General features: G+C 38.9%; 1 protein-coding gene across 4 annotated transcripts in view; it reads left to right on the top strand.

Annotated features, from left to right (window-relative positions):
• vps13a (vacuolar protein sorting 13 homolog A) overlaps nucleotides 1-26,156 on the top strand; it is a 42,514-nt gene that overhangs the window by 14,892 nt on the left and 1,466 nt on the right. Inside the window, exons 34-75 of one of the 4 annotated variants that reach the window (XM_030736997.1) lie at nucleotides 14-161; nucleotides 373-544; nucleotides 1,130-1,257; nucleotides 1,402-1,571; nucleotides 2,261-2,517; nucleotides 2,853-3,037; nucleotides 3,170-3,313; nucleotides 4,088-4,297; nucleotides 4,415-4,558; nucleotides 4,644-4,745; nucleotides 4,843-4,995; nucleotides 5,085-5,343; nucleotides 5,650-5,810; nucleotides 6,767-6,870; nucleotides 6,972-7,284; nucleotides 8,219-8,355; nucleotides 8,544-8,838; nucleotides 9,008-9,112; nucleotides 10,023-10,169; nucleotides 10,617-10,748; nucleotides 10,936-11,069; nucleotides 12,338-12,406; nucleotides 13,760-13,892; nucleotides 14,977-15,034; nucleotides 15,164-15,335; nucleotides 16,555-16,708; nucleotides 16,901-17,047; nucleotides 17,208-17,289; nucleotides 17,396-17,465; nucleotides 17,710-17,824; nucleotides 17,935-18,048; nucleotides 18,150-18,295; nucleotides 18,422-18,503; nucleotides 18,591-18,704; nucleotides 18,853-18,928; nucleotides 20,390-20,553; nucleotides 20,763-20,808; nucleotides 20,995-21,118; nucleotides 21,284-21,398; nucleotides 24,556-24,641; nucleotides 25,777-25,900; nucleotides 26,049-26,123. In XM_030736997.1, the coding sequence (XP_030592857.1) occupies nucleotides 14-161; nucleotides 373-544; nucleotides 1,130-1,257; nucleotides 1,402-1,571; nucleotides 2,261-2,517; nucleotides 2,853-3,037; nucleotides 3,170-3,313; nucleotides 4,088-4,297; nucleotides 4,415-4,558; nucleotides 4,644-4,745; nucleotides 4,843-4,995; nucleotides 5,085-5,343; nucleotides 5,650-5,810; nucleotides 6,767-6,870; nucleotides 6,972-7,284; nucleotides 8,219-8,355; nucleotides 8,544-8,838; nucleotides 9,008-9,112; nucleotides 10,023-10,169; nucleotides 10,617-10,748; nucleotides 10,936-11,069; nucleotides 12,338-12,406; nucleotides 13,760-13,892; nucleotides 14,977-15,034; nucleotides 15,164-15,335; nucleotides 16,555-16,708; nucleotides 16,901-17,047; nucleotides 17,208-17,289; nucleotides 17,396-17,465; nucleotides 17,710-17,824; nucleotides 17,935-18,048; nucleotides 18,150-18,295; nucleotides 18,422-18,503; nucleotides 18,591-18,704; nucleotides 18,853-18,928; nucleotides 20,390-20,553; nucleotides 20,763-20,808; nucleotides 20,995-21,118; nucleotides 21,284-21,398; nucleotides 24,556-24,641; nucleotides 25,777-25,900; nucleotides 26,049-26,123 (5,866 nt within the window). Of the gene's footprint in view, nucleotides 1-13; nucleotides 162-372; nucleotides 545-1,129; nucleotides 1,258-1,401; nucleotides 1,572-2,260; nucleotides 2,518-2,852; nucleotides 3,038-3,169; nucleotides 3,314-4,087; nucleotides 4,298-4,414; nucleotides 4,559-4,643; nucleotides 4,746-4,842; nucleotides 4,996-5,084; nucleotides 5,344-5,649; nucleotides 5,811-6,766; nucleotides 6,871-6,971; nucleotides 7,285-8,218; nucleotides 8,356-8,543; nucleotides 8,839-9,007; nucleotides 9,113-10,022; nucleotides 10,170-10,616; nucleotides 10,749-10,935; nucleotides 11,070-12,337; nucleotides 12,407-13,759; nucleotides 13,893-14,976; nucleotides 15,035-15,163; nucleotides 15,336-16,554; nucleotides 16,709-16,900; nucleotides 17,048-17,207; nucleotides 17,290-17,395; nucleotides 17,466-17,709; nucleotides 17,825-17,934; nucleotides 18,049-18,149; nucleotides 18,296-18,421; nucleotides 18,504-18,590; nucleotides 18,705-18,852; nucleotides 18,929-20,389; nucleotides 20,554-20,762; nucleotides 20,809-20,994; nucleotides 21,119-21,283; nucleotides 21,399-22,473; nucleotides 22,522-23,402; nucleotides 23,700-24,555; nucleotides 24,642-25,776; nucleotides 25,901-26,048; nucleotides 26,124-26,156 lie in introns of those variants that run through there. The other 3 variants (XM_030736999.1, XM_030737000.1, XM_030737001.1) reach the window with 3 other exon arrangements.

The following is a 26,156-nucleotide window of genomic DNA, read 5'->3' as shown; positions in this document are numbered from 1 at the left end:
GTGTTGCTTTCAGAGCCACTTATGCAGATGAAAGTTTTCAAAGAGAGATCCAGCTGCTGAAGCCAGTCAGCTTAGACTTGGAAATCCAGAGAAATCTTTCTTCCAGCTGGTACCACAAAATACCTGACATAGAGATTGGGGCACATCTAAAGCCCATGAGTGTAAGTACAGATGTGTGACAGCTGAAGAAGGAATGACTGATTTACAACAACTATAGTTTTTTTCTTTTTTTTTTTTTTTTGCCGTTGTTTTCTTTGTATTTTCACTTTTTTTCCTAAAACTTCCTTAAAATAGTCCTCATTAATTGCCTGCAGGCTATATTCTAAGTCAAAAATTGTTTTACCAAGTATCATCACTCTCTCTTCCCAACAGCTGATCCTGTGCCAGGAAGATATGATCATTGTCCTGAGGACTCTGAGCGAGAACCTGTCAGAGAAGTCTGATGCTGGTCCACCTCCAGCTGCTCTGCCAGCCACTGACCGTATCTCTGACTCTGTATCCAACAAAGAGTCAGAGGAGTCGGGGACCACTGGACCTCCAAGCAGTAAGTAGCTGTTGTTGTACATTTGTTTGTTTGTGTGTGTATGGTAGGGCTTTAACCCTGTAACACCAGGCGATTGCCGCTGAAGCGCCGGTTTCCTGCCCTTACTAGCCACGAACAGCTGTTAAGACGTAGCGTATCACTGCTGAGTCGGCTGATCAAAGGAACTTTGATCAGCTGGCTTTTTACCATACAGACACTTTTTACCGTAACTCCGCGACCATTTGTTCTATTGGAAAAATTCAAACAGTTCCTGAAAGCTCAGAAATTGCACTTCACAGCCATATAAGGTTATTACGGTATTTGTTGCCAGAAGTCTGCAAACTGCGGCACCTATTGCAGTACATTGTGCCACAGCCAATGCATTTGGAGTAAAAGGGTTAAAAGTAGACATATGATTTAACAGCCTGGCCAAAAAAAAATCCAAACAGATGCATTTAACATTGTTTGACAGATCAGGCTTACACAAAACTATATAGAAATCTGAAACACTAGAAACATGACTAGAAGTATTATGCACAATTATGATTAAAATCCAATGGCGTCTCTTTAAACCTGAGCTCTGTGCTGTGATAATGTTGTTAATAGGTAACACAGTAGTGACAGCTGCTGTTGTGGAGGCTCAGAAAGACAACAAGCTGAAAAAGAACACGCTGAAATTAAACTTCAAGTTTGACTCATTGACGGTGGTCCTGTACAGCCCCAATGACCGTGAGGTAATTCGAAGACTTTTACATAAATGCAAACATTTACAGTAGGTCAAGCAGAAATCGTGACTGCATTATGGAATTAAGCTTGTCAGCCTTTATTTTGTGAGGCATATTTAGCAAAGAGTGTCTGTGTAATTTGTTTTTTAATAGATTATGCTGTTAGACCCACATGATGACGAGCTGAAGCTAGCACAGTTGGCTCTGGGCACCATCTCCACCTCTGTCCACATGTTCTCCGACAGCTCCATGAAGGCCTCAGTACAACTCGCTGAATGCCTTCTAGATGACAAGCGGCCAAGAGTCAAGACTGTCACACCAAGGTAAAGCTACACATTGTACACCTTTGGGCCAGATTTATTATTTGTTCCAGCACAAACTGGACTTTGGCATAAAAAAAAAGTAGTCTGTATTTACAAAGAGCGCAGTGACAAGATTGCGTGTAAGAGGTGGGAACTCAGAGATTTTTTATGACTGACCCTGTTATTGACTCGAAGTTCCTTTATCAAGGTGCAAGATATAGGGAGGATAATATTTAAATCAAGCACGCAAACCTATTTAATAACATTTGCGACATGCAATTAACTGCTAATGGTGGCGATACTTACAGTGTGTAAAATTTTCACTGCTAGATGTCAGTAGATTGCAGATTGCAGTCAGCTGAGTTCTGTTTTCTTACTCCTCCTAATTCAAGTGTATAATCCTAGCTAAAGTGGCTGCTACAGGACAAACATGTTTTATTCAGCCAAGAGAGATCAAAAACATTAACATTGGCCTTCCCGGCCACTGTATTCAGTACAGTATCCTTTTTTCTGTTAAATAACCTCAAAAAAATTATCAATTGCACCTTTTTAATGTAGAAAAAAACTTCTTAATTTTGGTACTTGATGTTGAAATGAGTGAACTTGTAAAACTAACCACTATAAGCACTCTTTGGGTAAAGTAAAAGAAAATTATTATATCGTGTTGAGTGCTTTTTCTTTGGTCAGAGCTCTAATATGTTTTCTTCCAGGATGATGGCCATGTGTCCTGGTGCAGAACAGAACAACATGGTAGAAGTGAACTATCGTCAAGGCCCTGATGGCACCACTTTAGACACAGTAGTGCAAGATGTGTATCTATGTGCCAGCATGGAGTTCCTGCTCACGGTGGCTGATATCTTCCTTAAAGCCACCCAGCAGGGTTTTGCTCAAGTGCCGCAACCCAGGAACAGTACTGGTGCTGGAGATAAAAAGAACATTAACTCATCGGTCACATCTAAAGAGTCCAGTAAGTTGTTCTGTAAATTCTGTAAAGCTGAGTTTTAATTTAGTTTACTGAAAGCATGCCAATTCTCTTAATCAGGCAGGCTTAAGCTGCCAAATTATGTACATCTTTGTTTTGCATTATGTTTGTAAAAACTTCAGTTTTGACTATTTCAGTACAATTTTTTTGACCCATTACTTTAAAATAGTTTTTAATGGTTGCTATAAGCTAATGTTTAGATACTATATACTTGCATATGATGAGTGTGGATTACGAGTTCTGTGATTATTAAGTTTAACTGTTATTCTGACTCATTATTTAAACTGATCTTTTACTCTGATACTTTCTGTGGCTCCCAGCAACAGCTCCAGCCACGGTGTCAAAGACGGAGATGAATGTCTTGGTGCGGAACCCAGAGATTGTGTTTGTGGCTGATCTGACACGTGATGACGCCCCGGCGCTGGTGATGACCACATATTGTGAACTAGTGATGAAAAGTGATGCTGAGAGATCGCAGATGACTGCTGTTATCAAGGACCTCAAGGTATATGTTTGGATTGTCTTGTGTCAGATTTTCAGAGAATGAAAAATTATGTATCCAGAGGAAATCTCAATTTTCATTAACAAATGTTTAGCTTGAAATATAATTTTAATTAACTGGTCACTTTTATTGTAGGTAGTTGCCTGTCCCTTCTTAAGAGAAAAGAGGAGAAACAATGTGACCACAGTGCTTCAGCCATGTCAGGTGTTCTTCAAGAGTACTCAGTCTCCCACCTCCCCTCAGTCTATGGAGGTCACCATCAACGTTCTCTCACTCAAGGTATTTGTTCTTGTTGCATGTTATGTGGCCATGTATTTCCTTCTTCAAACTGAACCAGCTTTTAGTTTCCTGGGTCCTCATAAGGGTAGGCCTGTCTTTAAGCAACAACTCTCACACTGGATTGTGGAGATGATTGCTCTTGGTTATACAAGACAGTAGCTGCAGGCACCGGTGGGCCTATAAGCTTACTACATTTGTGGTTTGGCAGCATCCTGGGTCCTGTTTGAGGGGATACCAATCCAAGACATCCATGCAATAGCAAGCTGGTCCACTCTTGTATGGCTCTAAAGAGTGGACATACCTGCTCCTGGTATAGCCCAAGCAGTACTGAGCTCTCGGTCCTCAGTTGGATAAGGGGGGCTACTTGCTAATTTCTGGTGACTGCTTGAAATAAGCTTGTCTGGCAATATGGGACTATCCCACAGTGAGACATCAAAACAAATGCTAGGAATGAGAACTTGAGGTTACTTGCATAACCCTGATTCTCAGAGTAGCATGAGTGAGGTAACACACAGCCCTTCTTGCTGGGGCAAAACAAGAAGCGGTGCTTCTCTTGAATAATGACTGCATTAGTGCAAGCTACTTAAAGGTGGGTGGTTCTGCCTGATGTGTTTGTTGCTATCACCAGCCAAGCAGGATTTGCATAATGAGATAAATCCGTCTGAGTTACACACAGTGAGGCGCGTCCCACAGTGAGACATTTCAGTCATGCTAGTCTGAGAATCAGGGTTATGCAAATAACCTAAAGTTTTACGTCCCTGGTGTCTGACACAGGTATCTCCAGTCATAATCAACACAGTGATTACCATCCAGTCAGCACTCGCACCAACAGCAGAAACCCCTGAGGAGCTGGAAAGCCCTGGTCCCGTGGACTTGTGGAATAAGCGGAGCTGGAAGGAGCTCAAACTCTGGTTCCTAGAAGAGGAGGGGCATGAAGACACAAAATCAGTGACACGCTTGATACCACAAGGAGAGTCGCTGCAGGTACTTATCAGTATCAGTACTAAAATTATAATATGGTAAAGCTGACTGTATGCTGCCATATAGTAAGTTAATATTTGTATTTGCAAAACAAAATGTATTGGCTCTTCATCTCTGCAGGTGAACATCAAATCAATCTGTGTGACTCTGGAGGCTGGAGTGGGACACCGCACAATCCCCATGCTTCTGGCAAAGTCCTCCTTCCAAGGAGATGTGAAAAACTGGTCGACGCTCATTAACTTACACAGCGAGCTTAACCTGGAGGTAACACACACAAGTAGAGATGTGCTCATTTTATTGAATTGGTTGCTTTTCAGAATTTCCATTTATTAATGCATTTTATTTTTAGGTTCACTATTACAATGAAGTGATGGGTGTGTGGGAGCCACTGCTAGAGCCCTTAGAAGATGAGGAAAAAGATGGTTTCAGACCATGGATGCTGGAACTGAAGGTACATATATACATGCATGTAGCACTTAGGTAGCATATATAAAAATGCATGCATGAATACATATAGAGTGTATAATATTTTATTGTCATCTAACCAGATGAAGAAGAAACCAGTGAAGTACACAGACTTGTCAGATGAAGTGGATTCCAATATCCCAGATTATAAGACAGTCATTGCCATCTGCAGTAAAGACCAGCTCAACATCACACTTTCCAAATGCGGACTGGCCATGCTGAGTAACCTGGGCACTGTAAGAAAAAGCCTTTCAGAAGCTTGACAGAAAATACTTGTCCAAGGGTGCATAGCATGTATGATGTGTATGTTTTTGTCTTTCCCCAGGCATTTGCAGAGGCTGCCAAACAGACAGCAGAGCGTTTTCAAAAGGATGAAGCTCCATTTGTAGTTAAAAACCGTCTCGGCCTACCAGTTTCCATTCGCCACAGTGAGATGTTTTGTCCCATTGGACAGCAAAGCATTGCTAACACTGTAAAGCTGCAGAATGGTGGAACCCTTGGTATGGACTATTCAACCAGAACAGACTCTGATCAGTTCTCTGCAATGACCTCTTTGAGTGGAAAGGACTACTACATACAGCCTAGTAAGTCACACTTTACTCTCACAGCTATACTGAATATAGACAGCAGTGAATTATCTACAGTTATCTCTAATTACACAAACAGAAAACAAGTGTCATGCATTTTCTTTAAATGATATCATTAATTTGTGCCCTATCCTTTTAAACACATCTTCTTAACCAAAACACTAATACAGACAAGCTTGCTTGTTCTAGAACCAATAACCAAATTTTAAATAACTTAATGTCAGTGAGGAAACACTTTTTTTCCCCCTCCCTCCTTACTTTGTAAAAATATCATTACCCTTAAGTTATATTTTCTTTGTCCAGCTCCGGAGGGTCACACCTCAGCCAGTGTGATCCCTTTGATCAAAGTGGGCCGAGGAATGTACAGTGTAATGCACAAAGACTCTGGAGTCACTCGTTTCCTGGTGTGTCAGATTTCCTCTGTAGACGGCAGCAAGTACATCAAGATCCGCTCTCCTTTCCAGGTGCGTAGCAAATCATCATCATCATCTTACATATTCACTTTCACTCTTTTTTTTTTTTTTAGCACATCTGGAAAAAATTATACAAATTGGTGCAAGTCACAATGTTTATAATGAGCTAAGATTATATTATGTATGCTGTCTCGCAATTGGCATTAATCACCAACTTAGCTTAGTTAGTTACTTTTAATATGAAAGTATCTTAAAAATGTTCTTTTCAGTACATCGTTATAAAGACATTTGTACTATCTTATCACGAGGCAGTCCCCAGAGTGGTATCAACCATGTACCATACTCTTATGGAAGCTAGAAAATGATCAATGTTATATGTGAAAAAAAATAAATGGGAGCCGGAGCTAGGTGAGGAAATACTGGAGGAGGTGTGGTACGACATGTGGGCAGCACACCACTCTATAACGCAATCATTGAAATGAAGGGAATTTAGTTGAAAGACCCAGCTTTGGTGTATTCCAGCACCCCAAATTATGAGTAAACTGATGGCCACGAAACACCATGTGATCACATGGAACCAAACCATACTCATAGTCAGATTTGCCTTTTTCTTTGCAACTCTGCCATGAAGGCAAGCATCCTAAAGTCCTCTCTTGACTGCTGATGTTGAGATTGCTGTTTTTCTGGTAGCATTTAATGCAGCTGTTAGTTGAGGATCTCTGAGGTTTCTGTTTCTCAAACTTAAGACTCTTATTGTAATTAGTTGTTCTAAGGTGCTTCCCGCATCTCTTTGTATTCTGGTTAGAGACAGTTTGTAAGAGAGTATGTAATCAGCAGAAAGTAGCTTTTATTAAATAAGAATAAGTACTCCTTTTCTTTGTAAAACAAGCACATGTCTAAGTGACCCCAAATCTTTGAGTGGTATTATGCAAACAAACCAAAATAGGTTTTTCAGATTAAGTTGAAATGCCAGTAACCATTAATTGTTTTTGTCTGTTCTGATGCAGATCATCAATCATTTTTCAATACCATTCAAAGTTTTTGAAGGCTCAAACCTTCTGGGTACTGCTCTCCCTACTGAGGAGTTCTGTGTGCCTCTGGACTCCTATAGGTGAGGGCAAACAACTTTTATGTTCCCTGGTCTTTTTTGTCCAAAAAACAAAAACAAAACTCTCTAGCATCTACCATTTATTGCCCCACTCCCCCTCTCAGGTCCGAGCTAAGCCTTCAGCCAGTATTAGAGGACACAGATGACAGTCAGGGTGAGCAGTATGAGTGCTCAGAGGGCTTCAGTTACGAGGATGTTAGCAACCTGCAACCTGAGAAACGCCTCCAGCAGACCTGCCGTCAACGTGGAGGCCACGGTGGTGTGATGACCATCAACACTGTGCCATTGAAGGATGCAGTGACATGCAAAGAGACAGGAGATGTTGGGGAGAACTTTGATGTGCCCTTCATGCTTCACCTGTGGCCTTCCATCTTGATACGCAACCTTCTGCCTTATGCCATCACCTACAAACTAAAGGTAGAATATGTGCAGTAATGTGTACTCGGGTGATCCACAGAACATTGAAAAGAAGCAAACAAGTAGGTTTATGTCAGTTAATGTTCAACAAAATGTTGTGTACGTTGCATGTATGTGCACTGTTTTAAAAGTGTAAAGTCAGTTGTTTATTATAATTAATGCTACCATAGGATCAGTCAGAGACCAGCATATTCACATTGCTTAGACAAAGGTGGATAGTAGTGCTTTATATATTGGATGTTTATTCCATAATGAGTTTCTTTAAAGCAGTTCTAGGGATAACTGCATTACTTTAATGTAACTTTTTAAAAATTAGGGCAAGACACAACAGCAAAAGATAGTCTAGTGTGTATTAAATGCCTCATTTGTAGATTTTTAACTGCAGAAGACTAGTAATTTAAGTTAAAAATTTCATCTTACTTCATGGTAATATCTGTTAAAGTTTTTACAGTAGAAATGCTTGAGTTTTTACAGTGCATATCTTCAAAGGTAATTTTCTTAGTTGTCTATTTTTCACTCATACATACTCTAGTAGCACTTGCATACAATAAACCTTTCTAGTTTTATCCCTGTAAAATGTGAAAGAACCGTTTGCCTCTATGAACTAATAAAACAAAAATTTTTAAAGAGCAAGCTATAGTTATAAAGCTGCTTTGTCCCATATTGATATTTCTGCTGTGGAAAGGTAAGTAAAGTCGCCCATATTTAGATTTGTAAAAACAAAATGGTAAAAACCTTGTAATATAAAACTTAGTTATCTTAATTTAAACTGGGGAGTTTTTGAAACACATTTCTCTTGTCAGAATTGTTTTCTGTGTCTGACTTAATAATGTTAATAATAGTAATGGTGATATCACTTCAGTCCGATGGCACAGATTCAGCTTTTTTTTTTTTTTTTCTTCTGCTCCCCCCTCTTCTTCTTTTTGCTCAACAGAAAAATGGAGTCTCTGCACCTGAGGCTACTCTGGGCCCAGGTCACTCTGCACAGCTTCACACTGCAGTCATCAACCAGTCAAGTCTCGATCTTCGCTTGATTGACTACTTGACTCAGGATTGGTCTTCTGAATACAGGTCTGACTTAATCTTTCTTTGTTGTTATTGAGACTTTATCTGTACTTATTGTGAGTATATTGATCTTAAATTACATGACCCAAAACTCAATTTTTGGTCAGTTATAGTATATTTATAGTAGAGATGTGCAGTCACCATTAAATCATTGCACATTTGTAATAGAAATAAAAAATTATTGACTTGTACAGGTTCCACAGTGATCAGGAAGAGATCACCTTCATTGTGTTCCAGTCTCTAAGAGGAGATGAGGATGAAGATGGACATGGATTGGAGAGGAAGAGGCCTGAGTTGGATATAGCGGTGCATGTTAAATATGATCTAGGGCAGATGGTGGTTGCTTTTCACTCACCGTACTGGATGTTGAATAAGACAGGCAGGTTGCTGCAGTACAAGGCTGATGATATCCACCGTAAACACCCCCTCGACTATGAGATGCCTTTGCTCTTTTCATTTAAGCCTCGGCACTTCCTGCGAAACAATAAGGTAACTTTAAGAAATTATTTGCTTTTAAGTCAGTGTTACTGAAAAGCAATTTAAAAGAAGCATGCTTGGTTATTGTTCAAAGTGGTTCCTTTTCAGTACATTTCTGATCTGGCAGTGTATCTAGTTTTATTAGACAATTTGATTACGTTCTTTTTTTTTTTCCCCTCAGGTTCGTCTTATGATCTCAGAGAGTGATCTATCAGATGATTTTTCTCTGGACACAGTCGGTAGCCACGGAGATGTGAAATGTAAAGGCAGATACAACGATTATCTGGTGAGATTTTGAAATTTTATCTAAAGAGGCAGATGCCAGAAAATATTTAAAGGAAGAGGTTAGCAAAGAAAAAAGTGGGATAGTCAGGGAGATAAAAAAAAAAAAAAAAAAAAAAACGTAGACAGGAGTCCTGGAAGACCAGGCATTCAGCTAAGGATAGAGATGGAAACTGATGTTCACAGGCAACATTGTGATCTATATTGAGTAGACAGGTGTGCTCTGAAGAAAAGAGGAATGAAAGTCAGTAGAAGCAAGACAATACATGTCCGTGAATAAGAGAGATAAGTAGAAAGGTGGACATACAAGGAGTAGAGATAGTGAAGGTAGATGAGTTTAAATACTTGGGGTTAACCATCCAAAGAAACAGACAGTGCAAACGAGGTGAAGAAGAGAGTGTAGGCACGGTGGAGTGGATGGAGATGAGAGTGTGGGGTTATTTGTGACAGAAGAATAACAGCAAGAGTGAAAGGGAAGGTTTATAAGATGGTGACACTAACAAAAAGACAGGAGGAGGCAAAGTTGAAGATGCTCAAATTTTCATTGGAGTGGACAAGATTAGAAATGAGTATATCAGAGGGACAGCTCAGGTTGAGCGTATTGAAGACAAATTTAAGACTGAGATGGTTGGGCCATGTGCAGAGGAGGGATATTGAGTGTATTCAACAAAGGATGCTGAATATGGAGCTACCAGGGAGGAGGAAAAGAAAAGGACCACAGAGACAATTCATGGACGTAGTGAAGGAGGACGTACAGAGGATTGTGTGACCGAGGGGGATGCTGGGGATAGGGTGATATGATTGCAGATGATCTGCTGTGGTAAAGGGAGCAGCCAATACAAGAAGATCTAAAGAGGCAGATATATGGGATGATCTTAATTTTTTGTATTTATGTAATGTCTGTCTTATTTCAGGTTGGTGTGAAGATTGATGCGAGCAGTTTCAGTCTGACCCGTATCGTGACCTTTGTGCCCTTTTACATGCTGGTCAACAGAACTAAGCACAGTGTGTTCGTATGTGAAGTGGGGAAAGAAACTTGGACTGAGGCAAAACCAGAACAGGTCAGAGGATAGTTTGCTTTTCAGTGTCCTTTAGCAGTCATTTTTTCTTTTTTTGTTTCTCTTTTTTTCAGGTTTTTGTTTTACAAGCTTTTAGTTAAATGTTTTACTTTGTCATATCAGCTATTGTTATTTATTTTACTTGCACATTGTAAAGCACTTTGTGATTTTATCTGTGAAAGGTGCTATATAAATAAAGTTTTACTTACTTACTTACAGGTTGAGATCTTGAGTTGTGGTTTTGAGTGTACATGATTTTGGAGCTCCTGGGTATTCTTATATTTAACTTTCTAAATGGATGTGATGTAACAGCACATTGTGGATCCTGATTAGTTTCTATGAACTAATTTTCTTTATTTAAAGATCTTATCTTCTTGATAGTTTTAAAATGCTGATAGTCTTAGAAAAAACATTTATGGTGCTGCTTTTTTTTTTTTTTTCTACATTTAGTCGGCCATTCCTTTCTGGCCTGAGAATGACACTAAGAAGCTTAAAATCAAAGTACACGGGTGCTTATCGCCTCCACTGACTGTTGACTTCACACGACCAGAGAACTGCTTATTGCTACATCTGGACAACACTGTAAGTAGACACACACACACACACACACACACACACACACACACACACACACATAGCAATTTTTTTTTATGTATGGATATCTGTATTTTTTACACAATAAATGATTGTAGTGGTTAACATGATTTTCACACCTTTCATACAGCATTCAGACTGTTGCTTTTTCTTTTTTTGTTTTTCTTCCATGTAGTTGGGTGGGATTATTGTAGATGTGAATCTGTCAGAGCACTCGGCCACAATCCGGTTCTCTGAGTATCATGACGGTGCAGCCCCCTTCCTCATCATCAACCACACTAAAGACCAGACTCTTCAGTTCCAGCAGAGGTGAGAGAACTGTGGAGGCACAGTTAAAAGGAAATATATAAGTTATTTTAAGCTGTGTAGTTTTGTGTCAAAACATTTTGTTGATCAGTTACAAAACAGGCAAAGTTTAATTATAGTGTAGCATCACTTCATTTTACTTTTAAAGTAGATCCAAGGCTTAAGATTTCAGTCACACAGGCCTGGAGACCTGTGAGTGACCCCCTGGTAACCACTGGTCACTAGGGAAAACTGGTGGTTGCAGAGAGGTTGCTGGCAGTCACTAGTGTGATATTGGTCGTAAAGATGCTTACGTTGCAGCACCAAAGACCTTCCGATGCCTTTGGTTACTAGCAGGTTGTTGTGGTTACCAGTGGTTTGTATGGAAAACAGTCCAACACAAACTGGAAATGGGGAACGTTTGCCTTCAAAGTAAAAGTTGCACCTTACCGCTGCAACTGCTACATTTCAAAAGGAGCAACATTTACTTTGAAGGCAAATGTTCTCTGTTTCCAGGCTGGATTGCACTTTTTCAAATTTCACTGCAGCAGACAAGTCAATGTCTTCCATACAAGCTACAGGCGTCCACAGCAACTTGCTAGCCATCAAAGCAAATACAAGGAGGGTTTTGGTACAGCACCATCTTTGTGACTGATTATACCCAGCAACGGCCAGAAACCTTCAGCAATCAGTTGAGCAGAAGTTGCCAGGGGGTCCCTGACTGGTTTCTAGGTCCATGCGACTGAGGTCTAAGTGCTTTCTATGGAATCCTGTTTACTTGGGACCTTTAGTCTTCATTTAAAGTGTTCCTTAAAAAGCATTTTCTACTGTTCTGTTTGTTAGCATTACTGTAATTCTTGGTGTAGGTTTTATCTGTAAAGGTGTGTTCAAACTGTTCAAAGTTTTGTTTCAATTATATATGTTGCGTGTGTGCCACATTCACCCTAAGATTAGTTGCTCTATTAAGAAGTAGGATGTTTTACCAATTGTGCCAAAAGTATTTAGTGTTTCTGCTTATTTCTATCTTTTCTTTTTCTTTCTTTTTTTTTTTTTTTTTTTTTTTAATGAAGGCGTTTTATATTATCTACTCTATAAACATTTTACAAACAGATTTCTTCATACAAAACATTCATATTCCCATTTCATTGAAATGTGTTTTTGCATATTTGTTTAATAACAGTATTGTTCTTCTGTTGCAGCTTCTTCAAACAGTTAAGTTAATAATAACTAGTAAATAAGGGGTGATTGTTTTTTGCTGATAGTGGTTTGTTTGTGTGTTGTGGGTCATGCAGTGTCTGGACAGAATCCTCGTGGTTGGCTGATGAGCTACTTGACCTCTCCTTCTCATTGGAAGGGGACAGGTAGAAAAATATAAAAAAAAAAGGGAAACTCCTCTGACACACTCTGAACTCAAAGAAAGATGTGAATGAAGAATGATAGGAGAGATGAGAACAAAAGAGAAAAAGAAATAATCTAAGAGTATCATCAAAATTCAGTGTGATTATACCCTAAATTTGACACCACATACCAAATCCACATTTAAAAGTCTATTTTTCACCTGGAAGTTTTTTGGGCAAATCTGAGATGGTCAGGTAGGAAGTTTTTAATATTTGATTTTTAGATTGAATGACCCACAGTGAATTCAAATAGCAAGCAGAACAGCAGGCATATTGAAAAAGGAAAGATTGAATCTGGATGAGGCCAAGAGGAAGAATCATGTATATAATGAAACATTTAACATTAAACATTAATTTAATTACAGAAATACCCAAATGATGTAGCACTTAAGTATGAATTGGTCTAACATCAAAGTGCTGATGTTACATTGATGGGTCTTTGAATGCAGAGTGTAGTCAGATGAAGAGTTCAGATGAAGCTAAGTAGAAAACGACTTTCAGCTCTGATTCTAGTTTGACTGTGTACTCTGCTCCCTTATCCAAACTGATGTCACAGTTTTGTTTAGTAATCTGTACTTTCAATATTTATTGTTAAGGTGTATTATAGACTACTTATGCCATACTCATACTGTATCTTCTAGTACTTAAGACAATGACATTGACTTTGCCATACTGTTTCAGTTATTTATGTATAAAGGACCTACTGTATTACTCACTTAGGTTTTTACTGATCTACTAGACATTTACACTGATCAAAATGTTAGAGGAGCAGGTTACACATCTTAAGCCATTTACTTGATGTTGCTTTCATCTCTGTTATCATCTTGTGGAAAAATTAGTTTTGAATGCTGCTGGCTGGATGGAATTCTTCTGAAGGAATCGCACCTCCTGCTTTTTCCAGTAGTTCTATACTGTCAACTAGGACTTTTTATACCCATTTGTAGATTGTGGCTTCTCCACTTTTTTCTTTCACGCTTTCTTTTACTTTCCATTGTGAGTTTGTTTCATCTGAATCCTAATTCAGTACTTATGTGAACATGCTTATTTAAGCCTTTTATTTCCAGGAGAGATATTTGGGACCTTTGGGCAACATATTTCTGTCTTTTGATGAAACTTGCTTATGTACTGTGAGAGACAGCCCGGAGGATTTGACTGTTGGCATGGAGGTTAATTTTGGTGGATGGGCTCTGTTATATTTTTTTGTCTTTTTATTACTGTTAAACTGTCAATCTTTTATTTGTGTGTCATTTTTAGTAGTTATAACTCATATTGATATATGCAGCATGTGTCTGTCTGGGTGGGTGTATGTACATGTAGCTCTCAGAAGGAGATGGAGCACAAGGAGCTGGAGGCCGGGAAGGCTGTACACTACACCTGGACTGAGCCCACTGGGTCCCGAGAGCTTTGCTGGAAATGTGGCACTTACAGTGGGAAGCTAAAGAGTGAAGAGGTACTGCACATGACTCAGAATAACAACTGTGTCTGAGTAATGAGGTTTATCAGTGCTTCAGCTTTCTCAAAAGATGCTAACATCTTACTTTGCTAATACAAAATCAGCTTCTGTCTGCTGGGAGTGCTTTTAAAAAGGAGTATTCATTAGCTTATGCATAAATTTGATTAGACTGGCTTTGATTTGCATAAAGAAAGTCCATCATCCATAGGTGCTCTTTATAAATCAGGACCTCCAGCATATAAGGAGTTGGGCTACACTGTGCTACATCTTATCTGCTGCTTTTCACAACTTCAGTTAAGCCATTTTCAAAGTTTTTAGCTCATTTGCCTGTAGGTTAAGATAAGATTATCAATGCTGCAAGCACAAAATGATTTTTTTTTGTTTTTTTTTTTTAGAAAAAGAAACTTCATAAAATACCAAGCACATGTATCTGGTTAGATGGTGATGATTATGGAGGGAGTTGTCCTATTGGTTGACACCCCAATGGGGCCTTCTTATCACCACGCTGCTAATATCAGTAATCCATCAGTAATGGTCAATACTATGACATGCTGATGTATTAACATATTTTCATGCTTTACTACTGACCGTGTTATTCATAAGTGTCCTGACCTCCAAACACTTTAATTGGGTGGATTAATTCAGCCAGGATATGACTGTTTGGGAGCCTCCTTGACTTCTGAATGGATTTTATTTCTCAGTCCTTTGTGTAATCTTTCCAACCAGTGACAGGAAAACGTATCGTTTTCTTTCTGTACTTCACATCTTACAGTAACCTGTAAGTAGCCTGATTTATTTTGAGCCAGACACCGTTGATGTTCTGGTTTTAAATGGGAGGCCTTTTAAGTGGTATCACCTTTCCTGATTAATTGTTAAACTGGAAAATGTGCTATTGGTGGTAATGAATCTGCTGCCTAAATATATCTACTTTTTTTTTGGCTCTAATTTAACACTGAATAATTATAGGCCTGTGTTAAGTGTAGATACAGTTTAAGGAATGGTTTTAGATCTGGATCAGTATCTAAAAATTATTTTAAGATACTATGCTGAAGTGTAAATTCTTTGTCTTATTACTCTTTAGGACCTGCGAGAGGACATAAACAAAGAGGGCAAACTTTTTGTGATTTCCTTTTATGAAGGTAAAGTACAAGTATCATAAAATGTTACGCTACATTGTGCAAGTTTAATAATAGTAATGGTAATGACCAACAAAAATTTTTCTTTGAGAATAAAAAAAAATCTGTTTTTGTTCATTTATCAAATCTAAGGTCTCCAGCGTGTTGTGGTATTCACTGAGGAGCGACGGATCTTCAAGATGCTCTGTGACAATGAGAAGGTGCAGCATGCTCAACAGGAAATCATCCTGTCACTACAAAATATGGGCGTCTCGTTGGTCAACAACAGCACCAGCCAAGAGGTTTCCTTCATCGGGATCACAAGGTGCTCTGCTTGTGTGTCTGATCAGTGGATGCTAAATTGAAGTCAACTCTAATTTGGAGGTGTTAAAGCCTCAGACAAAATGTTATTATTTTACACCCCCCAGTCATGTTTCTACACAGTGTGTTGTTTGCTTCCACACCATCCTTCAGTTCATTGAGTGGATGACTCACACAGTGAGAAAGAAGTGAACCATGCAGCAGATTTTGTTGTGTCATACGGAAAATATAATATATTTTTTTTTTATTTAACATTTATTTATACATGTAATCCCATTGACACTCAGTGTCTCATTTGCAAGAGAGACCTGTTACAGATGTCAAATATAAACATTCACTCAAGGTCAGATAAATTAAGGATCCCTTTCTATTAAAAGATCTACACTCACTGACACTTTGTTAGGAACACCTTGCTAAGACCAGGTTGGACCCCTTTTTTGCCTTCAGAACTGCCTTAATTCTTCATGACATTGATTCAACAAGATTCTGGAAATATTCCTCTGAGATTTTGGTCCATATTGACATGATGGCAGAACACAGTTGCTACAGATTTATTGGCTGCACATCCATGATGTAAATGGCAAATGGACTGGTTCTTAAATAGCACTTTTCTGCTCTACATGAGTACTCAAACCGCTTTATACAAGATGAGAATCTCCAGTTCCACTGCATCATAAACATGCTTCACTGGATTGAGGTCTGGTGACTGTGAAGGCCAGTTGAGTACAGTGAACTCATTGTCATGTTTAAGAAGCCAGTTTGTGATCATTTCGAGTTTGTGACATGGTGCGTTATCCTGCTGAAAGCAACCATCAGAAGATGGGTACAATGTGGTTGTAAAAGGATGAACGTGGTCAGCAACAATGCTCAAGCAGGCTCTAACAAGGACTCAGAGTGTGCCAGGAAAATATCCCCACACTGTTACGCTGCCAGTAGTCTGAACCATGGATACAAGGCAGGATGCCTGTATTTCATTTCATGCCAAATTCTGACCCTACCATCTGAATGTTGCAGCAGCCTGTCTGACACCAACAACCATTCCAGATTCAATGTCACTTAAATCACCTTTCCTCCTCATTCTGATGCTCAGTTTGAGCTTCGGCAGGCTTTCTTAACCATGTCTGCATGCCTAAATGCACTGAGTTGCTGCCACATGTTTGGCTTGCTTTACTAATCTGAGATTCTTGTCCCCCCCTCTTTTTTTTTTTCTTTTTTTTCTTTAGCTCTGATGTGGTGTGGGAATTCAAACCTAAGAAGAAGAGTCGGTGGAAGACTCTGACCACTAAAGATGCTGAGTTGTTGGAGAACAGGTTCAAAGAATACATTGAATCTGGGCCCATAGACAATGCAATCATGGAACTGGAAAACAACTTCCAGGTTACAATATAAATGCTGCATTTTTTAATCTGTCATTTGAAAATGTTAGATAAAAGCTGTTCATTTTATATTATCCACACAGCATATAAACTCATTGATAAAACTGACTTTAAAATTGAAGCTGAGGTGGTTTGTTAATGAAAATGATCATTGTAATTGTTGAATTTTATGGTTTTTGTAATTGTATTACAGGTATGCTTCACTCCTACTGGCCAGGATATGCGTATGATGCAGCCATGTGATGCTCCTCTCAGAAGGCACTTCCTACCGGGTGTGAAGGTGGAGTACAGCATTTCGCCACGACAGAGTGCCTATCGTATCCAAGTCCACCGGATACAGGTGAAAACTTTTTTTTTTTTTAATTAAAACAATTATTTAAAAAAAAAAAATATCTGAGGTCCACACTGATTAATATTGGTACTGCAAGTTAGCTAAAGGGTCTCCTTAAAGTCATTTATAACTTTGCAGCTAAATAGACCTGCACCCATTCCTCCCACAGATCCAGAATCAGCTACCAGGGGCCATCTTCCCTTATGTTTTTTACCCTGTGAAACTGCCAAAGTCTATCACCATGGATTCAGGTCTGTTAATCCAGTTTCCATATAATGTTTTCCCCAATAGTGCTTTGAATCTGTTTAACTTTTTTGGTCTTAATGTGATTTTCTGTCCTTTTTTTTTTCTTCACAGAACCCAAACCTCTAACTGATATCAGCATTGTTACCAGAGCAGCAGGGCACTCTGATATCTCTCGCATCAAGTAACCATTTTTCTCTTGATTCTTTTCTCACATCCTCCTCTTAATATATTTTTCCAGCTGTTATTCATTATTTTATATCAAAAGCAAGATTATACCCATAATAAAGATCCTTTTTGAAATAAATGATACATTTGGCTGAGTTGAAACTTGCAGTCCTCTAATGCCTGAAAATTTTTCAGGCAAATAACTCCTGAATTGTATTCTCAGTTGCGCTCTTCCAAATGCTGATTTCTGTTTGCTTCAGGTACTTTAAGGTGTTAATTCAGGAGATGGATCTGAAGCTTGATCTGGGCTTCCTGTATGCCATCCTGGACCTTTTCTCCCCAGAGAACGCCAGCATCACGAGTGCAGAACAGGAGGTCAGCTACACACATTCTCTCACACACAGCATTACCATTGAATTCAGAGTGCATTATAATTATAATTCAGTTAACTCAACAGCTGTTGTGCCTTTACCCTAATGCTCTAGGTGGAACTATTTGAGAAGGACATAAAGTATATAAAGACAGAATTAAACCATGTCTCTTCTGCTGACACATCTCCCATCAGCCTCTATGAGTACTTCCACATTTCCCCCATTAAGGTGTGTGCAGTTACTGTCAAACAAATAGACAAGTGTCTTAACTGATCTCAGCAATTTCTCTGTTGCCACAGTAATACCTACTAATGGTTTTGTGTTTTCAGCTGCACCTGAGTTTCTCTCTGAGCACAGGAGGAGAGGATGGCTTGAAGGAGAAAAGAGATACAGAACTCATCCCTGTCCAATCCCTCAATCTGTTGCTGAAGAGCATCGGCGCAACTCTCACTGATGTGCAGGATGTTGTCTTCAAGTATGAATGCACAAAAAGGCTCAACGAGACGGCACACACATGCCATCTAGTAGCATTAAATTATTTCTGTGTGGCTTGCTGTTGGTGAAATCCCTGCTTATTGACCGAATCTGACATTCATTTCAGGCTGGCCTTCTTTGAATTGACCTTCCAGTTTTATACCACTCAGCAGCTACAGTGGGAGGTCATCAGACATTATTCTAAGCAGGTAATACATACATGCATAATGTGCAGAAACCAAACAAGTGGCAGTTTGTGTTGTCGTCTTTTGATTTTCTGTATATGTGTATCTCAGGCTATCAAGCAGATGTATGTGCTCGTGCTGGGCTTGGATGTGCTTGGAAACCCATTTGGGCTGATCAGAGGATTGTCAGAAGGGGTGGAGGCTTTCTTCTATGAGCCTTATCAGGTAGGACTGTATTAAAAGTAATGATATCCAGTAAATTATGCCTCAATGTTAGGGCATTTTCAAGTTAAGTTGTGTAATCTAGAAAATATGATACATTAGGTTCAGGTTAACATTCACAGTGTGCTTAACTGCTCTTTTTTTTTTCTAGGGAGCCATCCAGGGCCCTGAGGAGTTTGTAGAAGGAATGGCTATTGGGGTGAAAGCTCTGGTGGGGGGAGCTGTAGGTAAGCAGAAAACAGTATTAAAGGGGGTAATACAGAATCAGGCTGAGCTCCCCAGAATCAGGACTTAGTTGCCTTTAGAGGTGGATCTTTTTAAAACTGGTAAATAACCATTAACATTTCTAATGCAAAAATTTTAAAAAGTTTCATAGATTCAGCAAATTGTGTGTTTTTGTGACAGGCTGCTAGTTACAGTGCCCAAAATACAATTTAAAATGGGTTCTTTGCCAAGTTGTCCGTTATGTGTAGACACAACACTGGTTCATCCCCTGAGTTAGGTGCTTTTTTTATGCTTGAATCATTCATAGGTCAGTGTTATTAGGCTTACAGTGTATCCCAAAAGTGAGTACACCCCTCACATGTCTGCATATATTTAAGTATATCTTTTCATGGGACAACACTGACAAAATGACACTTTGACACAATGAAAAGTAGTCTGTGTGCAGCTTATGTAACAGTCTTCATGTAGCGTAACAATTTATCTTTTAAGATCCTCAGAGAGTTCTTTGCCATGAGGTGCCATGTTGGAACTTTCAGTGACCAGTATGAGAGAGTGTGAGAGCTGTACTACAAAATTGAACACACGTGCTCCCTATGCACACCTGAGACCTAGTAACACTAACGAGTCACATGACATTTTGGAGGGGAAATGACAAGCAGTGCTCAATTTGGACATTTACGGGTGTCGTCTCATAGGGGTGTACTCACTTTTGTTGCCGCTGGTTTAGACATTAATGGCTGTATATTGAGTTATTTTGAGGGAAGAATAACGTTACACTGTTATATAAGCTGCACACAGACTACCTTTCATTGTGTCAAAGTGTCATTTTGTCAGTGTTGTCCCATGAAAAGATATACTTAAATATCTGCAGAAATGTGAGAGATGTACTCACTTTCGTGATACACTGTAACATACAAATAAACAAAAACATTCCTCTAAAAATGATCATGTACAGGGACTGGAAATGAAAAAAGCAGTGACTGTCCAAAGACCTTCAGAAAGCCTGAAGAAGTACTACTCAAGACCACTTTAAAAAGTCTGGCTCCTTGGAAGCAAAATACAAAGAAATGAAGGGTGGCTCAAGACTTTTGCACAATACTGTACATTGTTCTGCCTTGGTCAGTTCTTCTGACTTTATCTGCTGTCATTAATGATTGACTGGGATGGGTGCATGGCCACTATACAGGAGTGTAATTTAAACAGTGTAATAACTTAGCGTCTGTTGTTTTACTGCATGTGTGTTTAATATAGGGTTATATCTGTTCAATTCAGCATTAAATTACCTTCAACAATGAACTTTGGATGTTGTAATACATTGATGATGACTTACTTCTGCCAGCAAATCTAAACGTTTTAGCACTAGCACCAGTATGTTGGAGCTCTCAGATTTTCACAGATGTATGCTGTGAACACTGAAAATATAAAAATATAGTCTCAGGTAACAAATCATGTTTGTTGTTCAGGGGGTATAGCAGGTGCGGCCTCCAGGATAACAGGTGCCATGGCAAAGGGTGTCGCTGCAATAACGATGGATGAGGAGTACCAGCAGAAGAGACGAGAAACTATGAACAAACAGCCCAGTGGTCTGAGAGACGGGCTGACCAGGGGTGGAAAAGGACTAGTGTCTGTATGTATAACAGTTATTGTTTGCATTATTTTTTTTTATTGCTCCTCTCTGTGTTTATCAGCAGGAAACACACATTTGATACAGGATGTAGGAACTGATGACACTAGTACCAACAATACTGTATAAACTGGCCTGAAAGAAGACGCAGTACTGGAAATTCTGCCATAATGAGTCATTTATTCTGCACTATTATCTTCTTTTTGCCATAGGGATTTGTCAGTGGGATCACAGGGATCGTTACCAAACCTATTAAAGGTATGTTAAGTCTGCCTGCAAGTATAAATTTATTAGTGCAATAAAATGAGGGCATAAAATATTCAAAAAGGTGTTACAAAATTACCTGTTCAGTTAGTGTTCTTTCATTGAACACTTGACTCTGACAGCTAGCTGTGAAGTTCTTTAACTCAATCTCCATGTGTGCAATGGTGTGTTATTATGCAGGAGCCCAGAAAGAGGGGGCAGCAGGCTTCTTTAAAGGTGTTGGCAAAGGTTTGGTTGGTGCAGTAGCCAGACCGACAGGAGGTATTATTGACATGGCCAGCAGTACTTTCCAAGGGATCAAGAGGTACAGTTATTCCTGTCTGTGCTATGTGATTTTGTGTTTGCCCCAACAATGTGTAATCTGATAAATGTATCATCCCATGTGAATGTGTTTATTGCAGGATGTAACCGTGAATTGTGTGTACGTGCATTATAAATCCGTCTCACAATGCATTTCTCTTCTTTATAGGGCAGCAGAGACGTCACAAGATATTCAGTCTCTTCGTCCTCCACGCTTCATCCACGAGGATGGTGTCATACGACCATATAAGGAGCTGGAAGGCCTCGGCAGTCAGATGCTCCAGGTAAGACGAAAATCTTTGCATCATTGTGCTTTTACAGTCAGACCTGGGCAGGTGTGCGACTGGTTCATTTTCATTTTTTGGTTCATTTTAACTAAGATGTAAAAGCTGTTAACAGTTTCAGATTTGTGCCATTTAATTAAAATCTATCTTCTTTTACATTGATATATTCATTCATTATTTTTTATTTCTAACTTATTTTATGGATTTTCTCAGCCTTGTTGCATACGTTTGCTCAAATTTAGTGCCTTGTAAATTTTTTGCATTCATTGTTTAGGTAAATTATGCTTCTTCTGTATTCAAACATCCTGAAGGTTTAAGCAGAAATTAATTATATAGTTGTAGTTATATAATTACAGAGGTTTGACAGTCTCTGGAAAATTTACATATTTAATACAATCCAATAGGTAAAACATGAGCACCCTCCTACTTCCCATTTCATAAGCTTTAATGCCTTAAGTGAGTTGGCAGGAATTTCTTGTGTTGTGAGAAACTCCTCTTACTGCTGCTAAATGATACTTAGGTAAATAAATCTGCAGAATGGTTAAGATTGGTCAAGCTGTCAGACTGCAAAATAGCTGCAGGAAAATTTAGCTGAATATTGGTGCATGTGCAGCATTAATGCAAAAAAAAAAGGGGTCTTCATGAAAATCATCAGAAGGAAACGTTATTGGCAGCTTTGCTAAAAATGTGAACATCTGCAGTGTGCAAAGCACTGCAGATTGATAACATTAAAATTAAGCCTTTTATTAACATCATTAAGTTATAGTTAAACAAAAGAAAAGAGGCAGCATTTGGTTGAATCTTGAAATAATCTGCAATTAAAGTAACAGGGTAGAGAGAACATGAAATATAAAACATTTACTGTATTTCACTTCAGATATCAACATAACATGTAAGTCACCTAAAAGTCTGCATACAATCCCAGCAGCTGCTTGCTAAACATAACGCATAAACTGTAACAAAGGTTCTGAGTCTGTGTGTCAGAACCAAGTGTCTGCCCTATTTTCAGATTTCAGAGTATTTTAGGTATATTTCAGGTCTGCTTTTTACCCAAGCTTTTGTTGATGTTATCTAGCTGTCGAGCTGGATGGAGTGGGTTGAAGTGTCTGCTTGTGAGGACCAGGTTTGAGCTACACATTTTGTCTAATAGTAAAGATCCTAATTTCCCTAAAACTTACAGAAAGGTGATAAAATAAAGCACCCTACAAAGGCCAGAGTGCTTCAGCTGAACAGCTTCAGCACTCTTTTATAAAGATTCAGCAAAATTTTAAGTCTATCGAGTAAAAACAAAATCTTCCAGGGTTTTCAGATCTGGTCACCAGGATGGCTGTCATATGATTCATATCATTGTCACCCTCATCAAATCATTCAGAAACCCATCATTCAAGCATCTGCACATTATGCTTCTCACTTCAAAATTTTCCTGCAGTTTGTCACCCTTCTGTCTTACCAGCTTTATACCAGTTACTTAGGTTTACATGTGCGTAGCGATGTCTTAGTAACTGAGTGGTTCCTTCATGCCAAATTAGGACTCAGGACATACAGAATAATAGTACTACAAATCAAAGTAGGTGCTTTAGTTTTATGTTTTTGTTACCCATTGTTCCTGATTGTGTCTTTCTGAGAACAGGGAGGGATTCTGATCTCTTTAAATTAATAGAGAGACAAATGTTATCTTTCCAGGTCCACCGTAATTATCTGCTTGTAAGATAGATAATTGATTACATCAGGCTTTACAGTCACTTAGAATTTGACAGTGGGATCCAAGAGCATATAATACTTTCTTAGACTCAGTTATTGTATGTTCTTATTGTTTGGAAATGCCTTCTGAAGCCTGAAATGGAAGCTATTGGTTCATTTAGAGATTTGAACAAGCTAAAAGATTGCTCACACTACCGACAGGCCACTCAGACTGTTCCTTTACTCACTCCACACATCACAGCAGCCATCTCAGTAGAGTTTCTCCTTCTGTCTGATCTGACCTCCACTCTTTCTTGTCCACAGAGGCGATTCGCATACAGTGAATGGCGTAGATCTGGCTCAGAGGATGAGGGAGATGAGTGAAAAACAGCTAGAGGCTAGAAGTGAAAACTGTAGCGTTGGTGTTTTGTCTGTGGTCTGTGCTGCAGGATTGTCCCACAGTTAGGAGTTTAAAGCAAACCAAAGTGGGGCCTGTGATCATTGGTATCACTGGTTTAGAAGTGTTATTTAATGTATTTGATAATTTTGTTGTTAATTGAGTGGGTTTTTTTTGTTTTAATCAAAGTCTGTTGTTACTTTTACATTTTTTCCCTGCCATTACCCCCCCCCCCCCCCCCCCCCCCCCCCCCCCCCCCCCCCCTCTGGTCCACACTAATAAAGTAAAAATGATCTTTGTGCACAATTTCTCAGCCAAGTCCAATTCTCCTGTAAACCCAGTATCACACAGCCATTCACATGCTCATGTAATGAGTAGCAGCATGAAAGAAATCCACAATTCTGTATTGGCAAGGCCTGTAATTTTCCGTCTGTGTTGAATTAACCATTCATGAGTAAGGCTGATGTCTTGTTTTTACTGGGGAAGATTCACATAAAGACCACACATGCTGACGTAGGGTGTAATCCGGAAACTGAAGTCTGAAAGTCTGTTTCTTCCTGTCCACATTAATACAATTCCCAAAGCTTCTAAATCTATCTGTCAAATGTTCTAAAATATTGTGTGAGTAATTCAGTGTTTCTTATATGTTTACATATGTAAATACATACTTGTGTATTTTACATGAAACAATTGGTGTGGACCACAGCTTGTTTTCACTATGTTCTTCTTAAGTGATCATAATCATACTTTTTTCTTCATTGTTTCTTTTTTCATCATTAACTGGAACCATTCACTGCCATTTCATTCTTAATAAAGACTTTGCATTTCCTCATGCCATCGTCTTTGCGTCATCTCGTCCTGCAGCTGCATCCCACATTTTCTCATTACAGGAAGTTATTGTGCAGATATTCATTCACTCTTTTTGCAGAGGGCTGTGGTAGCTCATGCTTCCTTTATTTTTACTTTACGTTTATACACCTTTTTTTCTCAGCAAAACATATTCAAATTTTACAGACAGCAATTTTTTTTATTTTCTTGTTTGTTCAGATATCTTTCTAGTTTCTTACTTTCTTTTTTCAGAATATTGAGAATGGACGTTTTGCCAAGTACAGGTACTTTGCTCATGCTAAAGTCAATGACTCAGACTTCCTCATGATCACCAAGAGGTGAGTGTTTGTTTTTCACCTTTTTGACTGCTTTGTCTATTTAAGAAAGTGTTTTATTTGAGATCATCTTTGCAGTTTGTTCCAAACAGGAGCTGAGATAGTGATGCGCTTCAAATGATGGAGAATTTTTCTTTTTTTTAAACATCTTTACTTTCAAATTAAATTTTTCTACCTAATGAAAAGGCTATAAGATGAGTTCACAAAAATTAAAAATATACATATATTTCTTTTAAATAACCTCTCACAGCCCATCTGCAGTAACATCATGGCCCACCAGGGGGCTGCGGTCCACACACTTTATGGCTGGAGCTACTGTGACACCACCTGTTTGAACCCTCTTGATAAGCGTATCCGCTGTTGCAAGCTTGGTTCCAAAAACCCCACATGTGTCGAGGGGTGGGTCTGAGTATAAAACTGCACGCTCATTGGCAAATGACTTGTGTTGGCAACTCATCAGACGAAGAGTGTGCAGTTTCATACCACAGATAATCAGATAAAACATTTTGAAACATGGTATGACCAAGATTTCAAAAGAAGAATCAACTTTTTATTCAGTGTGACCAAAGTGACTGACAGAGCCCATAAACTTAGCAGGAACATGTTTACGGAGGTTAAGACAGGAAGCTGTTTTCCAATAGATTTCTATAGGACCAGAAGTCTTTTTTCCAACCACAGCTGTCGCCATCCGGTGGCCTTCAGATTGAATGCAGGTTTGAGGCACTTCCACGTTTTTCTGACCTTGAAGCTACGTTCACTATTTTTTTTTTTTTTTTTAAACACTGTCTGTGACTGGCCATAACTGTTCCAGAATAAATAAGCTGCAGTCTAAGAACTGTTAAATTTGGCAGGTTGCATTTAAGCCATTGCTGTTTTAACTGCTGCACACATCAGAATAATCTTTGGGGTTTTTTTTTTTTCTTCTTCTTTTGGTTGCAACCTCCAGTAAAAACCAATGTGCTAGTGCTGTCCGTTGGTGCACCGTGGGGTTTGGATTTGTTGGTTTCTGTTGTTTGTGATGTCTCTGTTTTATTTCTTCTTCTGAGCACCAGTGTTACTCCACCCAGTGCATCAGTTTATTTCTGTGGTGTTCTTCCAGAAGATATTCATTGCTTTCACCTGCTCATTTTTTTCCCAGGGGAATATTTTTTGTGACCAAAGGCACTTTCGGTCAGCTGACCTGTGAGTGGCAGTATCTGTTTGATGAGTTCACCAAGGATCCGATGATTGTAGAGGGCCGCCGACTTCGCATTGAAGCCAAGGTTTTTTAAAAAAGCTGTTATTTACCATAACTATCCAAATCAGAAGCAGCTGATTAGAAAATGCATTACAGCTTTTAAGAATTTCTGTCATTATTATTATTATTATTATTATTATTATTGCTGCACTAAACATTGCTTTGCACTGCAGGAGAGAGTGAAGTCCGTCTTTCATGCCAAAGAGTTTGGGAAGATAATAAACTTCAAAACTCCTGAGATAGCCAAAGTAAGTTTGCAATTTGGACACAATCTCATGTTT

The sequence above is a fragment of the Archocentrus centrarchus genome, chromosome 9, assembly GCF_007364275.1.
Source record: "Archocentrus centrarchus isolate MPI-CPG fArcCen1 chromosome 9, fArcCen1, whole genome shotgun sequence".
NCBI classification, from domain to species: Eukaryota; Metazoa; Chordata; class Actinopteri; order Cichliformes; family Cichlidae; genus Archocentrus; species Archocentrus centrarchus.
The sequence above is the reverse complement of the archived record's forward strand: the minus strand, read 5'-3'. Positions and strand labels throughout refer to the sequence as shown.